Source organism: Topomyia yanbarensis, chromosome 3 (assembly GCF_030247195.1).
Source record: "Topomyia yanbarensis strain Yona2022 chromosome 3, ASM3024719v1, whole genome shotgun sequence".
NCBI classification, from domain to species: domain Eukaryota; kingdom Metazoa; phylum Arthropoda; class Insecta; order Diptera; family Culicidae; genus Topomyia; species Topomyia yanbarensis.
In genome coordinates, this window is record NC_080672.1 from 13,281,018 (window position 1) to 13,304,481 (window position 23,464).

Below are 23,464 nucleotides of genomic sequence, written 5' to 3' on the forward strand. Positions count from 1 at the left end.
TCTTTTACTAGCACGGAAACAATAATACCAGAGTACAGCTCACAAAACGGCCTAAGCGGATGCTACAAAGAGAGAGGTAAAAGGTAGTCATGGATCAGTTTGAATGAAACGTTAGAATAGTAACCATTGTGTGCTTATATTTGATCTCCGACCGTGTTGCACTAATAGTTTCGGTAGCTTTTTTTGTAGCTCGCAAAAACATAGGGTTTTGTCCGATTTTTGTATGGAGAGTGATGCACGCAATTTGCCAGTGCGCGCGGAAATTCTTTACCACAGCGGGGAATCTTTGCAGTTACCAGGAGGTTGTTCATTCCGCATTCTTCGCGACCATTCCGGTTTCTTAGCGGTTACAGTTAGTTGTATTTATTTGTGAATTATTTTCGTTGTGTAATTCTTTGCGCTGGCGATTGATTTGAGAGTACTGGCTGCAGTCATTTTTAATAGAGTATTCATAGATTGTGGATGCAGCGATAACTCGTGGGAGTTCTATTCTAATTCGGTGCTTCAGTGCATAGCTTCTGGTAATTTTCACATTGGTTTGGAACGACGACTGAATGGATAAGTTTAGTTATACGCATCCGTACCGACCATACTCCATTGTCGACACTACTCTATCAAAAGCTGTTGATCCTTACGGAGCGACACTCTTCTTACCAACATTATAGACTACATAAAATAATAATTTTTCAAGGCCCAAAGGATATTAAGGTTTTATGATAGTTTTAAGGCCATAAAACATAGAATGCACTTGTAGTATACTACAAAACTTCAACTATTACTTGGGCAGCATCGTCTCAAATTTGAATCAAACTGTGTGAGCAAAAATTCTGTTTAACTAAATAGCTTTGCAAAAATAGTTTTCCAACATTCATTTAAACTGGATTTGAGAACGGCAAAAGAATTTTTCTTATTAATAAATCGGTACATTAAAACTGTAGATTGCCAAAGCAACCCAAAACTCTGTCCTAATGAGCTTTTATCCATCTTATGCTTAAACGAATTAGTCTAGCTGTCAACTATAACCCCCGAAACCGTCCAAAAATTCCGTCGTTGTGTGAGTAAAGCAGCTAGCGATATTATTGAGCAGCAACTGTGAAAGTGTGAGTAAAATTTTGAATGTAACCAAGGCAAACCCCGAACCGTTCCGATGTCCCGGTTCACCCGCAAACTAATATAAACGGTACATGATCGAAGAGAAGCGTCCTATCACCGGGTAACCCAAAAGGCCCTACGTAGTAAATGTCTTTAGTTGTTTTTTTGGTTTTCTTTTGTTTTGTTACGTTTACGGTTTGAGGTTAAATACCTGATTACCACCCGCCTGGTGGCAAGGCCACACACCGAGCGGTGTATGCATGTCCTCAGGTTTGGCGGCCGAATCAATACACAAACCTGACCACGGGTTCGCTACCTGTCGACAGCCCCCGGAAGCGAGGAAATTATCGGAAAGAAAGAAAAAGAAACGCGAAGAAGAAAAAGAAAATATGAAATGAAATCAAACTCCAAAACATGGCATGCTTTGTTCTAGTAGGGCAACTGAGACGGCTATGAAATACGGCGATGGTGATGATAACGGCTGACAGATTCCTGCAAACTGCTCTGCTAAATGCCTAGATCGAGGAGTCAAAACAATGGTTATTTACTTGATTTCCGCCTTGATTATGGCAAGGGTAGAGTCCCGCTGGTTTTCGCAGATTCTTTTTGCCTCCTGGAGCATCCAGACACGTACGGTTTCCGTATCCCATGTTCCTTACCTTGATTGTTTACGTTTTATGGGTAGCAAAATTGTTACTCGGAAAGGAAATAAGAGAAAGAACATTAAAATGATAAAGATTACCTCTCCGGAAGCGACCGCTTCTCCTGGTATGAATAGCTCCGGGAAGATGTTATCCAGGTACCACCGGAAAGATTTGCATCCCAGATCCTCTCGGAGCTTTTTCCGTGAGGATACATCTCCGTAATCGCCCTTATCGTTGCCGATTCTCTGGTAGTAATACTTGGCGTATTCGTCCAGCCAAACCTCCGCTAATCGGACCGAGTTCCGTTTGATCACATTCACGCCCGTTCGCCACTGTAACCATTTATTCGAAGATGTTAGCATTCACATTCAACTGACCGACTGCCATTAACCCACCTTGTAAGGCGACCGCTTTCGGAAGATGTGACCTACGTGAGAACAAGGAACGATTTCGAGTGTGCCTCCACACATCCACGTCTTGAAGGAAAGCTCTAAATTTTCACCACCCCAGATATCAAATCCGGAATCGTACGTTCCTAGCCGTTCGAAGAATTCCTTGTCAATTGCGAAAAGGCCACCCGCCATCGTTGGAGACCAGACTGGTTCCGCGGTGCTCTAATGAAAACATTATAGTTAACACCTTCTTTTCAAAAACTTTCGCCACTTACCTTGTGCCTTTTCTTCTCCCGGTCAGGGACCGCATGCCAATTGAACTGCAGATTCCAGTCGAATCCTCCCACATTGACACCGCCAGAGTCCCGATAATGGTATTCCATCGTGTTATCGTCGATCACGTCAATCACTGGACAAACCACGGTGGTTGAATTCTTCGCAATACGATCCAGCAACGGTTCCAACCATCCTGTAAACAAAGCGAGTTTGTATTTTTGTTGGTCTGTCAAAAATGTCGACGAATTTCACCAGTGGTACACTCGCAGTGCGAATCCAAGTAGGTCAGTACGGGAGCAGTTGCGTAGCGAGCACCTAGCAACCGCGCACGAATCAATCCTTCTCGTTTTGGTGCCCGAATGATCTTCACTCGTGGATAGGCCACGAAATAGTCCTCTAGCTGTTTCTGAGTATGTGCTGGGAATAGGAAGAAAACGATGTTTCCAAGTATTATAACCTCAATCTATGCTACTCACGCATATCCGAGAAGTCATCTACTAGGATGACCTCTTTGACCAGATGTTCAGGGGAACGATCGAGTACGGAATGTACCGTTCGCAGCAGCACTGACCAGGCTTCGTTGTGGAAGCAAATGATTACTGAGGTGGCTGGAAGATCGGTTTGGTAGCGTCCCGGTTCCTTGCACCACTGATCCCGTGGATCCGGGAGACTGCGGCGAACAGAAATCAAATCGGCTGCATACTGATTGAATGCATTCTTGGCCCAACCATCGTCGACTGCTTTCTTCATCTCCGGTGACATATCCTTGGGTAAAACTACCGGCTTACCCATGGCACCGGGTGAATCCAGACCGTCCTCATTCGGTGGGGCAATCACTCCTTCGATATCTGTAAAATTGTAAGAAACCATTAACAATCCCGTTACGATTACTGTGGCTCCGATTTACTCACCTAAATTCTCATTTCGCTTCCTACTCTTCGGTGGAATCTTCTTCTGCAGCTCCTTCTCCGCTGGCTTCACAGCAATATCACCATCCCGGTCGATGTTATTATCGACATAGTCCGGCAAGTCTCCATCGTTCCCCAGTTCGTCCTTGTTCGCATCTTCCCGAGCATTGATGATGAACTGATTCAACTTATCCCGTATACCCTGCAGCGGTAGCCTCCTGGGAGCCTCAAATGCACTTTCACCGGGACCTGCCGCACTACCGCCACTCGCTACCGATCGTCCACTGCTTCCACTTCCGTCGTCGGAGTAGATCACGAACACGACCATAAACCACACCACCCCCAGCAGTGCGATGATCTTCAGGAAGCTCGATCTCCGCCTACCTATCAGTCCCATTGTTTCGGTTTAAATTTGTATCGGTGTTTGTGTGTGTGCGTATGTTTAGAAGTAATTTGTTATTGGCAAGCGATCAAGTCGATCGATTCGCTATTTGGTTGAGATCTTGCACAGATCGTGGCAATTCACATCGCGAAGATTAGTTGCGTACTTTCTCACACATTGCCAAAGATATGAGTTTACTGGGTTGCATCGTTTTGTTCGCAGCGCTCTGACTAATCAGCTGATATGTGCGTTTCTGCAAAAAAAAGAACAAATGAAAGGGAATTGCATTATTAATTACGCGATCGTGTTGAAATATCTTATAATAATGCTTATTAGATGGTATGATAAATGAGCCAAGCCATGAATGGACAAGTGCAAAGTAGGCTTCTTCTCTCGCGTTTCATAATTAACCTAGCGCACCCGCATCGCAGCAAGTCACGACAATGATGGGTGCTATTAATTCACCAGATGCGGCAGAGAGAAAAAAAAGAAGAAACATAAACCCATCATAGGCAACGATAATTCCGCATTGCCTAGCAACCGGCTTACAAGTTCGTTTTCAGGTATTAAAACATTCGTTGGAACTGGAAGGACGGCGTGAAAAGTGCGAAAAACGTGATGTAAAAATGCGGGTTCATCGCTGTTTCCGGCATACAGTCTTTCCGGTAGATTATTTGTGGGGACTCAAACGACTTGGTAAATCTGCTTCGGTATAGACAACATAATAGTTTTTTATCTCAAAAACGTAACATTTTACTGGACAAGTACAAACGTAGTTTCATCTGTTTCCGATTCGAAACAGGTACTGAAATCATCATGGGAACAGATAAAATCCATGCAGGTAAAAATTGCCATCACTAACAACGAAATTCAGCGCAGCTTATCATACTAATCTAGACGCTTAGTTAACAGACGTTAGATTTTAATTATTTTTTAACTAATGGGTCCTACTGATGCCATCTGATATTAGACCACTAGATTAAGTGAAGAATACAAACAGAATAATGGTAGGATGGAGATGCATTAAAAAAACAGATTAGAATTTCATCAATATTGAGCGGTTGAATATTATTTTTTTGACTAATTCGTGATTACTGTGTATATTTGGTTTGATATTACAGTTGTTATTAAGCAATAGATTGTGTGATACAGATCGGAAGCAAATATTGGTAGATTTTGCATTTCGGTTTCCAAATTACATTTGTAATCGTTCTTCCATTCCAAAATTTTCAAAAGACAATGACACCATCAGAATCCGGAAGATTCCGTCGGAATCCTGAGCAAGAATCCGTTCATAAATTCATGAACAAAAAATTACGATTTCGTGAACTGAACGATTTACGAAAATCGTGACCAAGTTCCTGAAATTTTGGATAGTAAACCTCGTATTCATGAAACTATGTGTGTTTTCAGAAAATCACTTCGCGCAAAAATGTGCATGGCAATTTTTGGTTGGGTTACTGTGGTTGTTCTCTGAGCATGTTTAGTTTTCGTTGTGACTCTTGTTTATACTTTGGGGATACGCTGGTTTGCATAAGTAGTAGTATTTTAAGAAAAACGATGTTCATGATTTCAGGAGCTTAGTCGCGATTTTAATGATCTCTCATTACATTACTGTGATATTTTATTCGAGAGTTTCATGTTGGATTATTCTGGCAAAGTAGTGTGACTTTTGTTCATGATTTCTAGATCTCAGTTACGATTTCCGTAATTTTTCTTCATGTTATCGTGATGTTTTATTCTTGAGATCATGTTAGAATTGGACACGTGGACTAATGTGACTCATGATGTTTCATTGCTATCGGATTTTTTACTCGGAATAACATGACAATATAATTGAATTCCGTATCCTTCGTTTTAGAGCTATAGTGTCTTTGGCAAAGTTATCGCATGGCATCTAGCACTTTTTTTGTTCATTTCATATTAGTTCGGAACTCAATCGCTAATGCGGAGCAGTTATCAACTTTTTAATGGAACGAGATAGAAAGATGGTATCAACGATAAAGTTGTATGTCAGCTAATTATAAGTATATCTTCCGAAGACACTCGGCCCTATTCTGCGCGGCGTGTGACGTGAGACGACTAATCTCACCTCACTCTAAGTGACTTTTCTCACCCAATTCAGAAGAGTCACTTCGAGTGACATGAGACCATTGCCCATTTAACCGCAATAGGGAATCTCACCTCACCCGAGTCGACTCTCAGAATCGAGTGAGAAAAGTCACGTAAAGTGAGGTGAGATTAGTCGTCTCACGTCACACGCCGCGCAGAATAGGGCCCACTAACTTTGTAGGTCCAACAAGTTTTGAAAACATGCTCTATCTCATGCGGTTCCTAAAAAATTGGCATCGTCAGAAGATATATCGAAAATGATAGGACCTACAACTTTCTCGAAAATACCGTATTTCTATCTAGATTTATTAAAAAGTAAATAACAGCGCCGCCCTAACGACTGATTTCCGAACTAGTATGATTCAACCAAATAAAGCGCTAGGTACCATACAGCAACTTTTTCGAAGACACCTTAACTCTATAACGAAGGGTAATAATTGATTCTATGATTTTTTTTTAATTTCCTAGCCACCAGGCATTGCATTTATCTCTCATATGAGTAAATGCGCCCGGATAGTTTGCTACTGCGACAATAAAAACTCACATTTTCACACGAAAAGTTATTGGCACTCACACAACTTCTCCGGATAAATAAAACAGCCGGAGAATGAGTGAATGAGCCCTAGTAACAATTGTGGTTTTATGATAGTTTTATAGCCACTGATAAAACTTAGATTGCACTTCTAGCGTGCTATAAAACTTCAATTGTTACTTGGGAGTTTATCACAGTATCCTTTTTTCGTTCACTGCTTTGCAGCCGTTATTCCAAAACACGAAAAAGCAAGTCTATCATACTTCTTTGCCGCTTTTCTTTGTAATTAAGTGTATTTTTTTAAGTTTTAATTGTGTTCAGAGCTGGACTGTAAATTCTAGAACTTGGGAAGTGGACTCTGGAACCTAGCGGACACTTGTTCGGAGGGTCGAATTGCGATTGAAACCACTTAACTTCTTTCGATGCTTCTATTTAATAACTTAAAACATTTTTACTTTCAATATAGTAACTGGTAATATAACAACTGTTCACTTGAACGGCTCACAAAACTTTGATGATGAAACGCTTACGCACCGCCATTTTATATTGCACACACGCGCCAAAAAAATGTCCTTTCCCCTTCTACTGTTTCCGTAACGGCGACGCGTCGAGAAATTTCTCGAACAATCACAGCAAGCGAGGGGTCTGCAAATACTCATTCTCAATTTTTTCTCGGGCTGTCATTATGCAGCACGAACATCCTCCCCAGCGGAAGTGGTTGACGACTTCAAGTTTCAAGAATTGTAAGCGGGGCCAGCTTGTGGATTGGCCGTTCCAGTATTCCGGACTGTGTCTTCAAGCTGACAACTCGAACCATGTTGTCTGGACCTGGGTGAGCTTTAATAATTTTTGCAAGTCTCCATGAATGGGGAGGTAGATTGTCCTCCTTTATCATGACAATCATACCCTCCTTGGCGTTGGCCTTCTTCTTAGTCCATTTGCCCCTGGTTTGTAGCTCCATCAGATACTCACGTGACCAACGCCTCCAAAAGTTGTCACGAAGTACCTGCACGTACTGCCAACGAGACAACCTAGTGGTAGGAATCTCCTCATAAGTTGGCTCCGGAATCGCCGTCAGCGGACGGTCGATTAAAAAGTGGCCAGGTGTAAGCGGTTCGAGATCATTTGGATCCTCGGATGGCGCATACAAAGGCCGCGAATTCAGAAGCGCCTCAATTTGGCAAAGTAGAGTAGCGAACTCCATCATCGTGAGCAATGCCGTATTGCACACCTTCTTCAGTATTGTCTTTGCACTTTTCACTCCTGCCTCCCAAATTCCTCCCATATGGGGTGCGCTGGGCGGAATCATTCTCCATTGAATCTCGCGCGGTTGGCAAAATTCAAAAATTTTTCTTTCCATCAGCTGTTGTTTAAACAACAAACACAGCTCATGCAACTCGTGCTTTGCGCCTACAAAGTTTGTCCCATTATCCGAAAATAGCTCTTCAGGGACACCACGACGGGAAACGAAACGAAGTAGTGCAGCGATGAATGCTTCAGCAGACAAATTTTCAACAGCCTCTAGGTGAATTCCCTTTGTTGCCATGCACACGAACACGCATATATACCCTTTGACAGGGGCTGCCTTCCGTCCAGCTTGCTTAATTAGAAACGGACCAGCAAAATCCAAGCCAACCTTCTGGAATGATGGTGCTCTGTCACAGCGACTCGACGGAAGGTCTCCCATAAACTGCTCCATTGTAATTGGATTGACCTTGAAACATTTAACGCAACTCCGTGTGATATTGCGGACAACAGAGCGGCCGTTGGTTATCCAAAACTGTCTCCGAACAGTAGCTAACAGTGACAAAGGGCCAATATGCAAATTTTCTTGGTGAATGCATCTGACCAGACTTTGCACAACTGGACTTCGGTGAGGTAGAATCCATTGGTGCTTGGTAGAATACGGTAAGTTTGAGTGGCGTAGCCGACCACCCACTCGTAGCATTGCATCGTCAAGGAAAGGGCTTAAGCTGTAAAGTCTCATGGGTAACTCACCTTTTTCGAGGTTGGCAATTTCTGTAGCAAATTCCAAATGTTGCACCGTCTTCACTATTACCCTCAATGACTCTCGCAGCTCTGAAGTCGTCGGGTAATCATAAACGATACGCTTGTCATTGCATTTCTCTTTGCAGTTTCGACAAAATCGCACAACAAAGGCAAATATGCGCTGCAGTTTCCGGAAGGAAGCGATTCTCTCGAACAAAAGACGAAAAGATTCGTATTGAACCGCCACGCTGACGATCGTAGAATGACGAAGCTCAGGTATGGCATTATCGGGTAAAAGATCAGGTATCTCCATTTCACAAAATTCACTTCTCTGATACTGTGCACAATTCCACCATAATTCGTTAGTTGCCAATTTCTTAGCTGATAGGCCACGTGACACTATATCTGCTGGATTTTCAGTAGTACGCACATATTTCCACTCAAACATATCTCCAGTAGAAACAATCTCACTGATCCGATTTCTCACAAACACCTCAAGTTGATCGGGTTTTTTCTTCAACCAGGCAAGGACCACCTGGCTATCAGACCACAACACTATTTTTCTGAAGGAAAGATGCACTACCTCCAGAATATTCTTTACTAAACGGTGCAGCAAACGAGCAGCCAAAGCTCTTTGCGTGGAATCGTAAGAACTGACTTCGGGACTAATTTAGATTTGGCACACAATAATCGCACTACTGGAGGTTCTCCAGAGACAATGGATTTAACATACACACAGGCTCCATACGCAAACTGGGATGCATCTGCATAACCATGAAGCTCATAAGCAGAAGCATTTGTTATCACCACCATACGCGGAATTCGGATCATATTGACATCACACACTGCTTCCAGGAAGTCTTCGAAATCTTTCACTAAATCGGTCGGTATTGGTTCATCCCATCCAACTCTTCTTTCCCAGATTCGCTGCATCAACAATTTTCCTATAAGAACCACAGGCGCAGCAGTTCCAGTCGGATCAAACATACTCGCGACTAGCAAAAGCACTTGCCTCTTTGTCGGTAGCTTGCAGGGCACTGCTGATGGTGAAACAAAAAGCAACTGGTCCATTGTGGGATCCCACAGCAATCCCAATGCCTTGATGACCTCATTTACGGATCCTCCAACACAGGTAAGCTCTTCACGATCAGCTTCCGGGATAATTTGCAGCAGCTCTGGGCAGTTTGAAGCCCACTTATGCAACTCGAATCCACCCGTCTTCAACATCTTAATCAGCTGTGTTTGTGCCTCTGTTGCATGAGAAATATCATCAAAGCCGAACAGGGCATTGTCCACATAAAAATCTTCAACTATCCTGGCTGCCATTGGGAATCTTTTTCTCTCGTCACTGGCTAGCTGCTGGAGTGCTCTTGTGGCCAGGAAAGGCGCAGATGCTGTACCGTAAGTGACGGTTGTTAACTCCAACACTCTCATAGGGCTTGATAGCTCATCTCTCCAGAACACGCGTTGAAGTGGGGAGTGTTGCTTGTCGACAAGGACTTGTCGATACATTTTTGCGACGTCGGTTGTTAGCGCGTAGCGCGGGAATCGAAAACGCAGGACAATTGAAATTAATGTATTTTGATTTAAATTACCTACCATCATTACATCGTTGAGCGCCAAACCAGCTATTTTGGCAGAAGCATCAAAAACTACACGGCATTTAGTAGTTGTATTCGATGGACGCAGAACAGCGTGGTGGGGTAGGTACCACCTTTTTATGTCAGCTGGATCCTCACTTTCCCTTATCTCTTTGCAGTGGCCGAGCTCTTCATACTCATTCATGAACTCGACGTACTGCCTTTTCAAATCGGGCTGCTGTGCAAGCTTTCTCTCTAATGCATAAAATCTTCTTAATGCCAGCGAACGAGAATCGCCGAGTTCGACGATCGACGCCTTGAGGGGCAATTTAACTACATACCTCCCAGTTGCATCTCGGCGGTGTGTTTCTTGAAAGTGGAGCTCACACTCGGTTTCTTCATTGTGCTTTTGCGTATCACTCTCGTATTCTTCGACTTCCCAGAATCGTCGAACGGCTTCACTTAATTCTTGGAGAGTGACTGAGTGCGAATGGACGACAGCTTCTGCAATGTTACTGCCACCACACACGCCACCAACGACCCAGCCAAACCGAGTCTCACGTAGCATTGGCAGATTTTCCGCCAACTGAATCTCACCAGGCAGCAGCAACTTCAAAAACAGTTGATTACCCAGCAACAGATCAACCTTCCCAGTCTGGTTGAACGTAGGATCCGCAAGTTGTATTCCATGGGGCAGTTCCCAGGTATCAATGCTTACAGCTGATGTTGGCAGTTCTGTTGTAACACTTTCAGTAACCAAACACTTGACATTGGCACTGAAACTGGAGTACCTTGAACGAATTTGTACCACGCTACCGGTTGAAGCATGGGTTCTCGTGCTGTTGACTCCTGCCACAGTGACATTCGATGGAAACTGTTTCAAGCCCAAAGTCTCCACCATGGATTTGGAAATCAAATTGACTTGTGATGCACTGTCTAATAAAACTCTGCAGGGGTGGGCTTTGTTATTTTGATCCATTATATCCACCACTGCTGTGAGGAGCAGCACTTGCGAAGTTATCATCTTCTGGTTGCAACAACTGGCGGATGTCAGCTGGACTTCATCTTGAGGTTTGGTCTCTGGAACTGGATTTTGGGTTGATTGTGGAGTCACCTTCTGTTCCTCCACCGTTGATTTGGAACGCTCGTCTGCGTGTAGTAGACTGTGGTGATGGCGTTTACATTTCGAGCATGTTCTATCCGAAGGACAATCCTTGCTCTGGTGCCCCTTCCTCAAGCAATTGAAGCAAACGTTCCGCTCTCTTAGGCCGATGACAAGCTGAAGCGGAAAGCGAAGCGTTTGCGGACGCGTCCATAGTATTTTGCCGCGTTCGCCCCGCTTTTACTATGACAGTATTACGCGTTCTACATGCACACGCCAAAGAGATAGGTCAAACGCATTCGCTTCGCTTACCGCTACCGCATCGCAAATCGCGTAAGCATGTCATCGGCCTTACTCTGCTGCATCGACAACGCTTTAAATTCTGAGCAAGTAAAATTTTGATGGCCCTTCCCACAAAAATCACATTTATACTCGGGTTTTGAATCATGCTCGGAAGCAGCTGCAACGTACGATTTTTGACTTAGCTTCGTTGTAGGCTTAGGTTGAATTGTGGGTTGCTTTGGATTCAAGCTATCGCATCTCTCCAGTATGAAGCACTGTTCCTTCAAGAATTCCAACAATTGATTGTAGCTACCCGAGCAGAGTCTGATAACAAATTGAGAGCTAAACTTGATGTTGTGATGTAGTAGGGAATGATTGCTCAGGTTGTTATCATTTTGGTCGTTTTAACGGTTAAAAGATCAAAATCGAAAGCAGAAAAATTGCACTCTGACATCAAACAGAAAACTATTTATGCTATCAGTGAAAGCAAATTTAAAACTCATTGAGATGGTGAAATATTTCATTGAAAACAAAATAAGTAATCAATTTGATGTTTGTCAAAGAAATAGAAACAAACATTTTTTTCTAAAAATGTAAGCACATCAAAATGAGATCAAAATATGATGTCATATCTGAAAAAGTTTAAACTGATATCAAAATAAGATTTCAATTTGATGCTTGATATCAAAATATGTTGTCTATTTGCTGTAATTTTGATGTTGGACTTTGCTCGGGTAGGTAGTTCACCTTGTCTTACGGTGGACTCCCAGCGTCTTCGGGTTTCCTTATCGAGAGCGGCAGCGAGTAGATGAACCACAATCAGTTCCGATATTCCTGTGAACTCTTGTTGCAGAAACTTAAGGCTTTCCACATGTCTGGTACACTCGTCTACCAAGCTACGCATACCTTTCTTCTAGGATTTCCCATGCATGGGCGTAATTTCCCTCATTGATGGTTTTAGCGTCAATTAGGCCAGCAGCACTACCCATCAATGATTTATCCAGATGGTAGAGCTTCACTGCTGGGGAATCGGGTGTCTTGTCGACCAGATCTTTAAACATGGCTTTAAACTTTGGCCAACTTTCGTATCGACCATCGAAAGAAGGAATCGGCATTCTTAAAGGTTGGTGCACAATGACTGGACCCTGATTAAGCATGGAAGCATTCAACGAGTTATGGTTTGCATTTGCTCTTGGAGCGGTATTCATAGCGATCAGTTGCTCTTCGAGCAAAATGGCCACCGTATCATAATGTTCGTCGAACTCTTCGTAGTGTTGGATATGAGTTTTTCGGGTATCCGCCGTTGCTAAGCCAAGGATGCTTTCATGAATAGCAAGGTACTCCTTTTGAGCTGTTTCCAGCTTCTTCATGAACACCCGGATTTGAGCTTCGCTTAGCTGAACGACTTCATCGTTCTCATTGGGGCATATAGTATTATAAATTCTTGTCACCTTACCTTTTGCCTGACCACGGCGGTGGACGAGTAGTTCAATCTGCTCCATCCTGTCGATTTTTTCCTGCAACTTCTGCTTCTTCTTTTCCTTCTTACTGACTGGAGTTGACGAAACGGTTGACTGCCCAAGTGCAGTGCCGCTTCCGGATTTGTTAGCAGAAGCTTCCAGAATATTTTTTGGCATTGCCAGAGGGACACCAGCACTTATCGGACCTTATGCCCGAACCAAACACGGATTACAGCCAAGTCTATAAACACGGTGCCTGGGGGAAGGGTGTCCTCGTGGCGGAAACTTCACTTCACTACTTTTTCAAAAAATGGCGCCTATTCTATCACCACATTTTTTCACCAAAATGGCGTCTTGTCTCTAGCTCACTTTTTTCACCAATATGGCCGCGTCTATTAAATTTGTTAACTTCAACACATTTTGCACTACTAGAAGCGATGCAAACGACCCTCCTTGAGTTGTTCCACTATTTCTGCGCTTTAGTTCACTAGATCCGGTTCGTTAGGACCATGTTCAGAGCTGGACTGTAAATTCTAGAACTTGGGAAGTGGACTCTGGAACCTAGCGGACACTTGTTCGGAGGGTCGAATTGCGATTGAAACCACTTAACTTCTTTCGATGCTTCTATTTAATAACTTAAAACATTTTTACTTTAAATATAGTAACTGGTAATATAACAACTGTTCACTTGAACGGCTCACAAAACTTTGATGATGAAACGCTTACGCACCGCCATTTTATATTGCACACACGCGCCAAAAAAATGTCCTTTCCCCTTCTACTGTTTCCGTAACGGCGACGCGTCGAGAAATTTCTCGAACAATTACAGCAAGCGAGGGGTCTGCAAATACTCATTCTCAATTTTTTCTCGGGCTGTCATTATGCAGCACGAACAAACTGATTTCCACGAAATTAAAATTTTATCACCGGCCCTTATTACGGGTATCACTTCACGGTGAAATCGAAGTGAAGTGATCAACACCCTATTCCGGGTGTCACCTTCGTGATAAAATGTGTAGAGTTCATTCGAAGTGACAACTTGAATGAACTCGGTGTTATTATGAACGTCACGTCACGATCACTTTGTCGAAAAAATGACACTTCGCGTGTATTTTTTCCACCAACATTTTCAAAGGTGAAAACCAGTCACGTAGAGTGGAATAAGTCTAAAGTTTGAATTTTTAATGCTTTGTATTGTGAATCTTTATAAAGTGCTTCGCAAGAAAATGCCAAACAAGCGACAATTTTGCTGACTTGTTGATTTTATTCGACGAACTAGCTAGAGGAAGCTAGTATACAATTTCGACGGAATTGGTACCTTCCCTCTGGTGAACTATTACGGATTCATTGAACAACTTGGGTCCTCGCACCCGTGCCGTTGCAGCCTGGCAATAGTAAGTTCAACTGCTTTGGTTGTATTGTTTTCTCCTCGCATGTATTTGCAAGGATCGAAGATTCTAATCGATGCATACAAATATCCTCTTCTATTGTTTTTTTCTTGTCTTTTTAGTTCTGTCATGTATTATCGGTCGATAAATTGACAAGCGTAAGCGTTTACTGTCCGCGGTTTATGAAACGCGCTCGACGTGAACATGGCTGTTGGCCTGCCAGGTGAGTTCCATCGCGTCCATAATGCAGCCGGAAGTACAGCGACATGTACCTAGATATGTCGAGAGCAGCTGTTCAACAACAATATCCACATAACAAACTGCGGTAAATTGCGTGTGGATCACCGAGATTTGCGGCAGGTTCCGGGAATCGAAAGCAGATGTTTTTGGACCTGCGGAATTTTTACGTTTCGATGCGTGGAGTCAGACCGGTCCGACTCAGTCTGTCAATAGCCTTTCTACTGCTCACGTACTGTAAAAGGCAAAAGCAAATGGAATTGTTTTCAACCAAAAAAAAACGTGAAAATGTGGGACCGGTCGATCAACTCAATGAGCTTTCCAATGTTTCTTAGTTCGGTAGGAAATCCCATTAATTCGATGCGCAGAAGCAAGGACAAGTTGGGACTTTATTCGAAGTGATGCAGATATTGATTAGTTTTGTACAAACATCCTTAACCAATGCCATATAATAGGGGAACTAGGGGTTATTAAGATCGTGGGGATAATTCAGAGCCCCTCGATTTCTCAGAAGATAGTTCAGATTGTTCTACTCGTTCTGCTAGAAACCATCTACATTAGTCAGACTCGGTATGGCATAACTCGATCTTTAGATGTATTTGAAAAGCGAAAATACTGGACTGCGAATTGAAGAATTGTGTTGTTTTGAACATGTCGGTTAATAACAAAAACTTTACATCATGATGCATCAACAAATTAAACGAATTCGACCATCACAAAGTTGTGTCGAATGTAATCGATTATGTTTATTGTGGATTGACCTTAACGCAACGTTCAAGATCTTGGCTTTGAAATCATGGCGGCGCAGCAGATATCTCTCCAAAACGCATTCATGCGACACATGACAATTAAAAAAGTTGGATCATTAACCACCACCTGGAAATTTTAATCAAACCTGCTTTCCCTAGCTATTTCGGTCTTTAATTAGTAAGGGGATGGAAGATGAAGTATATTTTTCAATATTAAGAGACATAGTACTCAAAAGAGAGCAAGGAGTGGATGGAAGAAAGTTTAGAAAAGCGTGGGATAGGGTCATATGAGCAAGCTTAGAGTTTCCCATTGACTTGTCTGCTACCGCAGGAGATTCGGTTCCGACTACATGAAGTACAAAGTTACTTTACGCTCTAATGCCAAAATATCTTGACTCCTGCGGTGGCAGACAAAACGTTAAGTCGCCGGGAAACTCTAAGCTTGCTCATATGACCCTATTCCACGCTTTTCTAAACTTTCTTCCTTCAACTCCTTACTCTCCATTAAGTACTATATGGTTCTTAATATGGAAAAATATACTTCACCTTCGAGTCCCTTGCTAATTAAGTGCCGTTACAACAGTTAAAAAATTGACTCAAAAGGTCGTTTATAAAAATGAAAAAAAAACTTCGAGCTTCTTCATCATAAAATCTACAAGGCAGGCTAATTCTCTCTTGTTCGTCTTTTTCATGCTAAGCTGTGTGAAAATAATAAAAAATCCAATTCAGAAATGTTTTTATTTTACGTGACTGAAATTCACCTTTGATGATGGCGAAAAAAAAATACACCGAAAGTGTAAATTTTTCGGCTAAGGTTATTCCGAACATCACCACACTGTCACTCTCACTTCACGGTGTTCATTTTAATCACTTCACTGTAGGTGACAACGGTAATAGGTAAAAACAAGTGAAGTGATGTGTAAGTGAAGTGAAAGTGAACGTGTAAGTGAGAACGGTAATAAGGGCCACCTTCTCCGGTGAGAAGAAAAAAGTCAAATCACGCTATTTATGGAGATGGAGAATTTTGCGACTCATCTTATCTCGGAAAAGTTGGACATCGGATAAGCTTCTTCTCGCGTGAGTGAGAGAGAATTAGAATGCCTGCTAGCCACAAGGAACCGTTTTTATCTTGATCCCCTATTGCTCGGAACCAGTTCACGAATTCATGAATAATATTTTATAATTTTGTAAACTATTTCTCGGGCACACATGGTCAGATGACTAAAACAGGTGTGAATTCATGGATCAATTCATGTTTTTACGAATCAGGAACATGAACTAGTTCACGAATATTTAAAATTATTTCATGGTTTTGTGAACTAATTCGTGAGCATGAATAGTGTGATTTTGTAAACTGTTTCACCAGCACGGATATTGAATCGTGACTATTATATTAGGAATCATGAACTAGTTGGAGAGTTTTCTAATTATTCTAACTATTAATCAACAAAATTTATCGTTACTATTGTTCATTTGATGTCCCTTAATGTTCTCTATAACTTTTTATTAGACACTTTGTCTATATCTCTTTTCATTTTGCTGCTATTTAATAGTTAACACAGCATGAAGTGAAAAAAATCATCCGGGTTTTGTGAAAAAGTTCATGAGCAAATATGTATTAATTTTGCGAACTACTTCACAACCACGAAAACCAGATCATGTTCAAGATGTAACAAATCATGAATCAGTTCACGTCGCATAGTCGGGCTCTGAATGATGTGCCAAATGCTATGAATAAAATCACGATTCAACCTTCGGTTTTATAAATAATATTCATTATATGGTGAATTGTGTTACCGTTTGGGTACTTTGCCCTATTCAGCGATAAGATGTGAGTGATAAGAGAGTGAGAGAAGTATAGGTCATACTGCTGTTCACTTAAAATGAGCGCGGATCCGTGAGTGATCGCCATAAAATCGGAATGATTAAAATTAGTTATATATATACACATATGTACGATGTATGGAATAAAAGTTTAGTTGAATGTATGTCAAGGTATTATATGTAAAGTTTACTTAATGTTTAATGTGATAAATTATAGGAAAAAGTTAAAATACTCCACTAATATATCTGCGACAAACGGTCAATTTAAAAAGCATAGAACAAAATTTGTTATACATTATACCTAAGTTAACACACAAAACACATACATGTACTGGCTGATTTGCCGGAAAATGGGGAAAATCGGAGAAGTTCGGGAAAAGGAGAAGAATAGAGAGGAAATTGGCTTAGGATAGGTAGCTACTGAGTCATTCGATTCATTGGGCTCATTTACCGCGAAGGCAACCCAGCGATAAGACCTGAAAAATTTAAGAAAAGAGTTGAGTGCAAAATTATAATCCCGGTGTTGAAACACCTTTCAATTAAGGCAAATACGGAAAAGGACAGCTAGCTAAAATTATAAAACGAATCAGGACCCATTCGGTTTCTTTTGCGAAACCTTCGTCGAAGAAGCGCAGTGTAGACGAAAGACTAGAACCAGGAGACAGCACGTGACCAAAGTTGTCGGAACGACCACGCCGGTCTCAGCCATCGCCCCCCTCGTGGGAAAGTCGCACGTGGAAAACCAAATCCAGCCAAACTACCTGGCGCGCTTCATTCGGTCGCTACCAAATCCTACTGCAAACGGTGGTGATCATCCGACCCAGTAATAATTAACCACTCCGCCGAGCGACGGTGGACGCCCAACGAGTCGGAGCTCATCCACCCAAAAAGCCGACCATCGGAGCTACCATCGATACCCCCTTTCACACAGCACCCGACGATCGGAAAATTTCTACCTGCAGCAGATCCAGTCACCGCCGGCCGGTACACACAACACACATTGTAGGTAATAAAGTTAAGTTTGATTTGAGTCGCATTCTTATCCTTCTGATTGGTGTCCCTATAGCCGACCTTGAGAGTTCCGTCTCTCACGCTCGAGCTCGCCTGTGCAAAAGAGGCCGTTGAGAGCCCACCCCAGACGGTCCCCGTGGCTTGACCAGGCACTAGGGGCATTGTAGAAGTCCGTCTGTTGGTACGGTATGGTTCGAAAACGCACTACGGAGAGGTAACAATTGCAGAAAATCGATTTAGTAATGGTATGGCGTAAACCGTGACTGTACGCAAAACAGAATCATATATCTCCAGTAATAAATGCGTTATACAGAGTGTTTGGTTCATGGTTAAGAATCTCTCGGGGGGTGATAGACTGCCATATTTGGAGAAAAAAATTGTTCTACACATACCATCAAATCTCAACCGTTACAGAGTTCTTGAACTTTTTGTGCAAAAAACTTATTTGTCTTAAAATACCACTAACTTTAAAAGTATACTTTGTATTTTAAATGTTTCAGTTCCATTCGAAAGGTGAGAAAATTTCCTATTAAATGGTGTTCTCAAATCTTTTAAGTAATTAGTTTTAATTACCTTTTAACTGTAAAGTAGTTAAAAGTTAGTGTTTTTGAGGTTTTTGCTAATTTTCTCGAAGTAATGAAGTATGATTATAGCAATATCCATTATCCAAAAGTTGGGTTTTAGGACGATTCATAATTTGTTCTTGGACGTCATATTTCTATCTCTTCTCATTTCTTTGTAATTTCATTACTTTTCCTGTAACCGACTTGCAAGTGCTCCAAAGACTATAATCTAAAAAATATGCTTTATATCGTTATTTACAAGATTTCATTGGAAAGCTGAGAAAATGTCCTATCAGTGTATGTACAAATATCTTTTAGTTAAGTGTACTAAATGATTTTTTACTAACAAAATAACTCAAAATTTGTAATTTTTGGAGAGTTTTCTAATTATTTTAACTATTAATCAACAAAATTTATCGTTACTATTGTTCATTTGATGCCCCTTAATGTTCTCTATAACTTTTTATTAGACACTTTGTCTATATCTCTTTTCATTTTGCTGCTATTTAATAGTTAACACAGCATGAGCTCGCCATAAATGTAGTGGGTTCGAAATCGTTATTTTTGCATATGAAACGATGTGATAAAAACGATTTTGCGTCGAAACCAAAAGAGATAATTGATTTGAGTCAAAGAAAGAACTGTAGAACTTGCTGAGATGCATTATTTCCATAATAATAATGGTGATATTTATTATTTACTATTTTAAGAAAATTAACGAAAATGCTAATAATAGCACTAACTTTAAACTAATTCACTTTTAAAAGAATACTAAATTCACTTAACTGAAAGGTATTAATACATTTTTCACTGTAAAATTTTCCTGGCTTTCGAATAAAAAGAAAAAAAAGTACAATAAGTGCCGCATTTTTTCAATTAGAGCTGGTACTAGTAAAAATGAGATAAAAATATCCAAGTTGAATAACCCAAAATCATGAAAATAAGAAAAGGTAAGTGTATCATGTCAAAGAACAAATTAAGCAGCTCATCAAGACTAACAATCTGAATTATTAAAATGATGAGGTCAACTATTAGGATTTTCAAGAAATGAACGAAAAATCTTTTGAAATTGTTTAATTTTCAATAAATTACTTTGAAAAGGCTACTTAAACTCATTAGCTGAAACATGTGAGGACATCACTCAATGCGAAATTTTCTCACCTTTCGAATGGAACTAAAACATTTAAAATACAAAGTATACTTTTAAAGTTAGAGGTATTTCAAGACAAATAAGTTTTTTACACTATAAGTTCAATAACTCTGTAACGGTTGAGATTTGATGGTATGTGTAGAACAATATGGCAGTCTATCACCCCCCGAGAGATTCTTAACCATTAACCAAACACCCTGTATAAGCGTTACTGAATGAAAATGGAACATAATTATAAAACACATGATTTTGTTCATGTTTTCGTAAAAAAAGTGATCGTTCCAGAATTCATAGCACTTTAATCATGATTTTGGGAACAATTTTTTTCCGTGTAAGAAACCTGAGAAATATTTCATCATAATTCTGATTGAAATTCTACAAGAATTTAATTTTAACGAATTGCTTAAAAGAATTGTTGTTCTTCTTTTTGAGGAATCTAGAAAAAAAAACATTAGTTTTTAACGACAGTGCTGCCAAATAAGCAACTTTTTAATTTAATTATTCAAAAAAAAAATCAGCGTCCGCGAAACTTCAGGATACGAAAGAATGAACTTTTCTCTTTCATTTGCAACCGATCGCAAAATAATCGGTCGGGGGGTTTAGAGCAATTTTTATTTGAAGTTTTTTGTTTGAAAACTTAGTTTTACAAGGATACTAGCTCACATTTTTGCCACTAGGTGGTACTATACCCGAGCAGAGTCTGATAACAAATTGAGAGCTAAACTTGATGTTGTGATGTAGTAGGGAATGATTGCTCAGGTTGTTATCATTTTGGACGTTTTAACGGTTAAAATATCAAAATCGAAAGCAGAAAAATTGCACTATGACATCAAAAATTTCAAAAAATACAGTAGGTGCATGAATATGCGAACAATAGCACTATCAGATGACGCGTATACATTAGGACAGTTCATGTTTTACCACAACATTACACTTTACAAGAAAACACAAAGTTTTTAATCCTTGATAAAGGTGGAATAAATCCATTGAAACGTTGGAAGTAAAAGCAATATTGTTGTTTTCGCTGTCTAATTTATGACTGATTAGCCGAAAAAACTCCTGATAATATCTGAAAAAGTTTAAACTGATATCAAAATAAGATTTCAATTTGATGCTTGATATCAAAATATGTTGTCTATTTGCTGTAATTTTGATGTTGGACTTTGCTCGTGTATACACTCAAATAATACTAAAATTGAAAATCTGATGAAACAATTTCATTTTCTATAACTTTGTAGGAAACTATAACTTGATATAAAATCATCCGAGAAAGTTATTAACATTTTATCAGTTTTTGGTTTTGCGCGGGGCCTACTGGTTAAAAAGTCGTTTTGCAAGGACTCAGTATTTACAAGGTCCCGTTTTAAACGAAAAAGATACATTTTTATATTCCGTCGGTGCCATTGGTATTTTATGAACATAGAAGTATATGTAGAGAAATGTTGACCAGACTTATTCGATACTTTCATCTTTTAAAGATGTGGGATTACCATCCTTCCTGATCAGATCCTACCTGATAAAATACAATTTGTATAAATACAAAACTTTCTATTTGAATGAACTTAATCAGACAATTCGAGTCACTGTAACAAATGAAGGAATTCATTGCAACTAGTGATTGAAAATTCTGTTTGTCCTTTTCAATGTTAAAAGAAAGATGATTTCGAAAACTTCGAGTTAGTGGTATACGTTTGAAAACTTTTGGGCAGATTCCATTCATCAGAATGTAAAAATGTAGTGTTTCGCTTAAACTCAAATCACATTTTATTACCAATAGAGACACATTTCACAAAGTCTTAGGAAAAGGCATAAAAATCAAGTTTCATAATTCCCTTTAAGAAGAAATTCCAACAGTGTTACTCGCAAAACACGGATCATAACAGTAAACGAACATGAAAGCATTGCGCTGAACCTACATTCAGTAAAATCTCTTAGCAATTTAAGTCTGTTTATTGAAGATATCTCGCATAATGTAAGAGCGAAGACCTATATCGAGAAAGCTGAACAAATCTGGAGACAGTAACAGCAACACCTATTTCGGATAAAGGTGGTAATTTCTATATCTACCTTTATATTGAGCTCCCTATTTTCGTACTATAGACAAAACTTTTATTTCCCATCTATTGCCATTTCTGTTCAGCGTATAACGATTCCGGAATTTCTTCTTAAAGAGAATCAATAGGCATTGACACCTTTCTCCTAGGTTATGTGAAATGTGTGCGGTCTTTTGAGAGAAAATCTATGTCTGAACAGTTAACCAGTCCTTATTTGTTTTGTTCACTGGTTTAGTGTGTAAAATATCAGTTATCTATTAGATAAACCGTTCAGCTCACACCTCTGTAGCGGTATGAGGTGGGACCATCATCATCATTGATCAAAATGTGAAGTGCAAGAAAAGCGCTGTGGGTATATCGTTCGATGAACAGAAATCCTCCGGTTTTTCCAAAAAGCTGAGGAACTTGAACCTAAATCTCATAGAATTATACCTTTATCCATCATTTTTATACTAATTGTGAAACGGTCAATCAGGATTCTCTAAATGACTAAATATCTTATCGAGTTTATTCAAATATAAAGATTTAAATTTAAGCCAAATGTATCTTACAGGAGGTTGATTTTTAGGACGGGCATAGCGTAGTTGGTAAATCGATTGCCTTGTACGCAGCTCACCTGGGTTCGATTCCCAACCCCGCACATAGGGTTAGAGATTTTTCCAAAAGAGATTTATCTAACCCGAAAAGAATTCCCCTAAGGTTAAGACTTCTATAATCAAAATAAAAAAAAAATGTTCATGAAAAAGGAGGTTGATTTAAGGTTATATCAGCCATCTTCCAAAACGAGGGAAGAAATGAAAAGCAAGAAACGAAAATAGTTTCCACAGAAAAAAACTATTACTTTTGACTATATTACCCATCATCTTTGAAAAGAGTACCAATTTCATACAAATTTTATCTACCCTTCTAGGAGATGGTCATAAAACTTATTAACCAATAGGCCCCGTGCAAATCTAAAACTTTCAAAAAATTTTAATAACCTTCCGGGCGATTTTAGATCGAATTGTAGTTTTCTATTGTCCATCAGATTCCTACTTTTACTCATATTTGAATGTCTATAGCAATACCTAGTGGCAAAAATGTGAAACAGTTTTATTGCATATCCTAAGTTTTCACACAAAAAGTCTTTAAAATAAAAAGTTGTTCTAAAGCCCCCGATTATTTTACATTGTGTTGCAAAAGAAAGAGATAATAAGTCCATTCTAACACATAGTGAAGTTTTAAGGGGGTGGGGAGTAATTTTTTCGTGCAAAAATATCGACAAGCGGCCCGGTGATGAAGCTTTTTGTAGAACGTCTCCGGAAAAACACGATTTGCGGTGTTACCTGCCATTCAAAAACTACTGGATGGATTTCTTTCAAATTTTGCATGCACATTTAATGTAAAAAATACCTAACCCCTACGCTGAGTTTTTGCGAGTTTTTTTAAACGAAAGACAACGGCAAAAGTGTTTAAATTTACAGAAAATTCGCAAAATGGTGATTTTTTTTCTTGTTAAAAACCCGAAAAAATTATTTTCAATTAAATGAACGCCATAGTATTCCAATTTGAACTCTGTTCCTGAACTCTCTCAGACAGCATTTTTGTTCTTGACTCACTGAACCAATATGTAAAGGTTTTCTACAGGAATGTTAAAATAACCACTTAAAATTTACCCCGCATAATTCACCCCCTACATTAGTTTAATTCGCCCCTGAGGGTGAATTCCCCTCCCCCCCTGGTTGAAAACCACTGGTC

General features: G+C 40.1%; 2 protein-coding genes across 6 annotated transcripts in view; both read right to left on the reverse strand.

Moving 5' to 3' along the window:
• Positions 1-23,464, reverse strand: part of LOC131691208 (putative polypeptide N-acetylgalactosaminyltransferase 9) — a 253,878-nt gene that overhangs the window by 14,327 nt on the left and 216,087 nt on the right. For 4 of the 5 annotated variants that reach the window (XM_058977437.1, XM_058977438.1, XM_058977435.1 and 1 more), the window contains 7 exons: positions 3,316-3,947; positions 2,881-3,252; positions 2,657-2,821; positions 2,404-2,597; positions 2,132-2,350; positions 1,835-2,068; positions 1,641-1,751 (listed from right to left, as the gene is read on the reverse strand). In XM_058977437.1, the coding sequence (XP_058833420.1) occupies positions 1,641-1,751; positions 1,835-2,068; positions 2,132-2,350; positions 2,404-2,597; positions 2,657-2,821; positions 2,881-3,252; positions 3,316-3,709 (1,689 nt within the window). In that variant the 5' untranslated portion in view covers positions 3,710-3,947. Of the gene's footprint in view, positions 1-1,303; positions 1,409-1,640; positions 1,752-1,834; positions 2,069-2,131; positions 2,351-2,403; positions 2,598-2,656; positions 2,822-2,880; positions 3,253-3,315; positions 3,948-23,464 lie in introns of all 5 variants that reach the window. The other variant, XM_058977439.1, reaches the window with a different exon arrangement.
• LOC131693911 (uncharacterized) lies at positions 8,928-9,653 on the reverse strand. The gene has a single exon (XM_058982177.1). It carries the CDS (start codon positions 9,651-9,653, stop codon positions 8,928-8,930), a length of 726 nt encoding a protein of 241 aa, XP_058838160.1.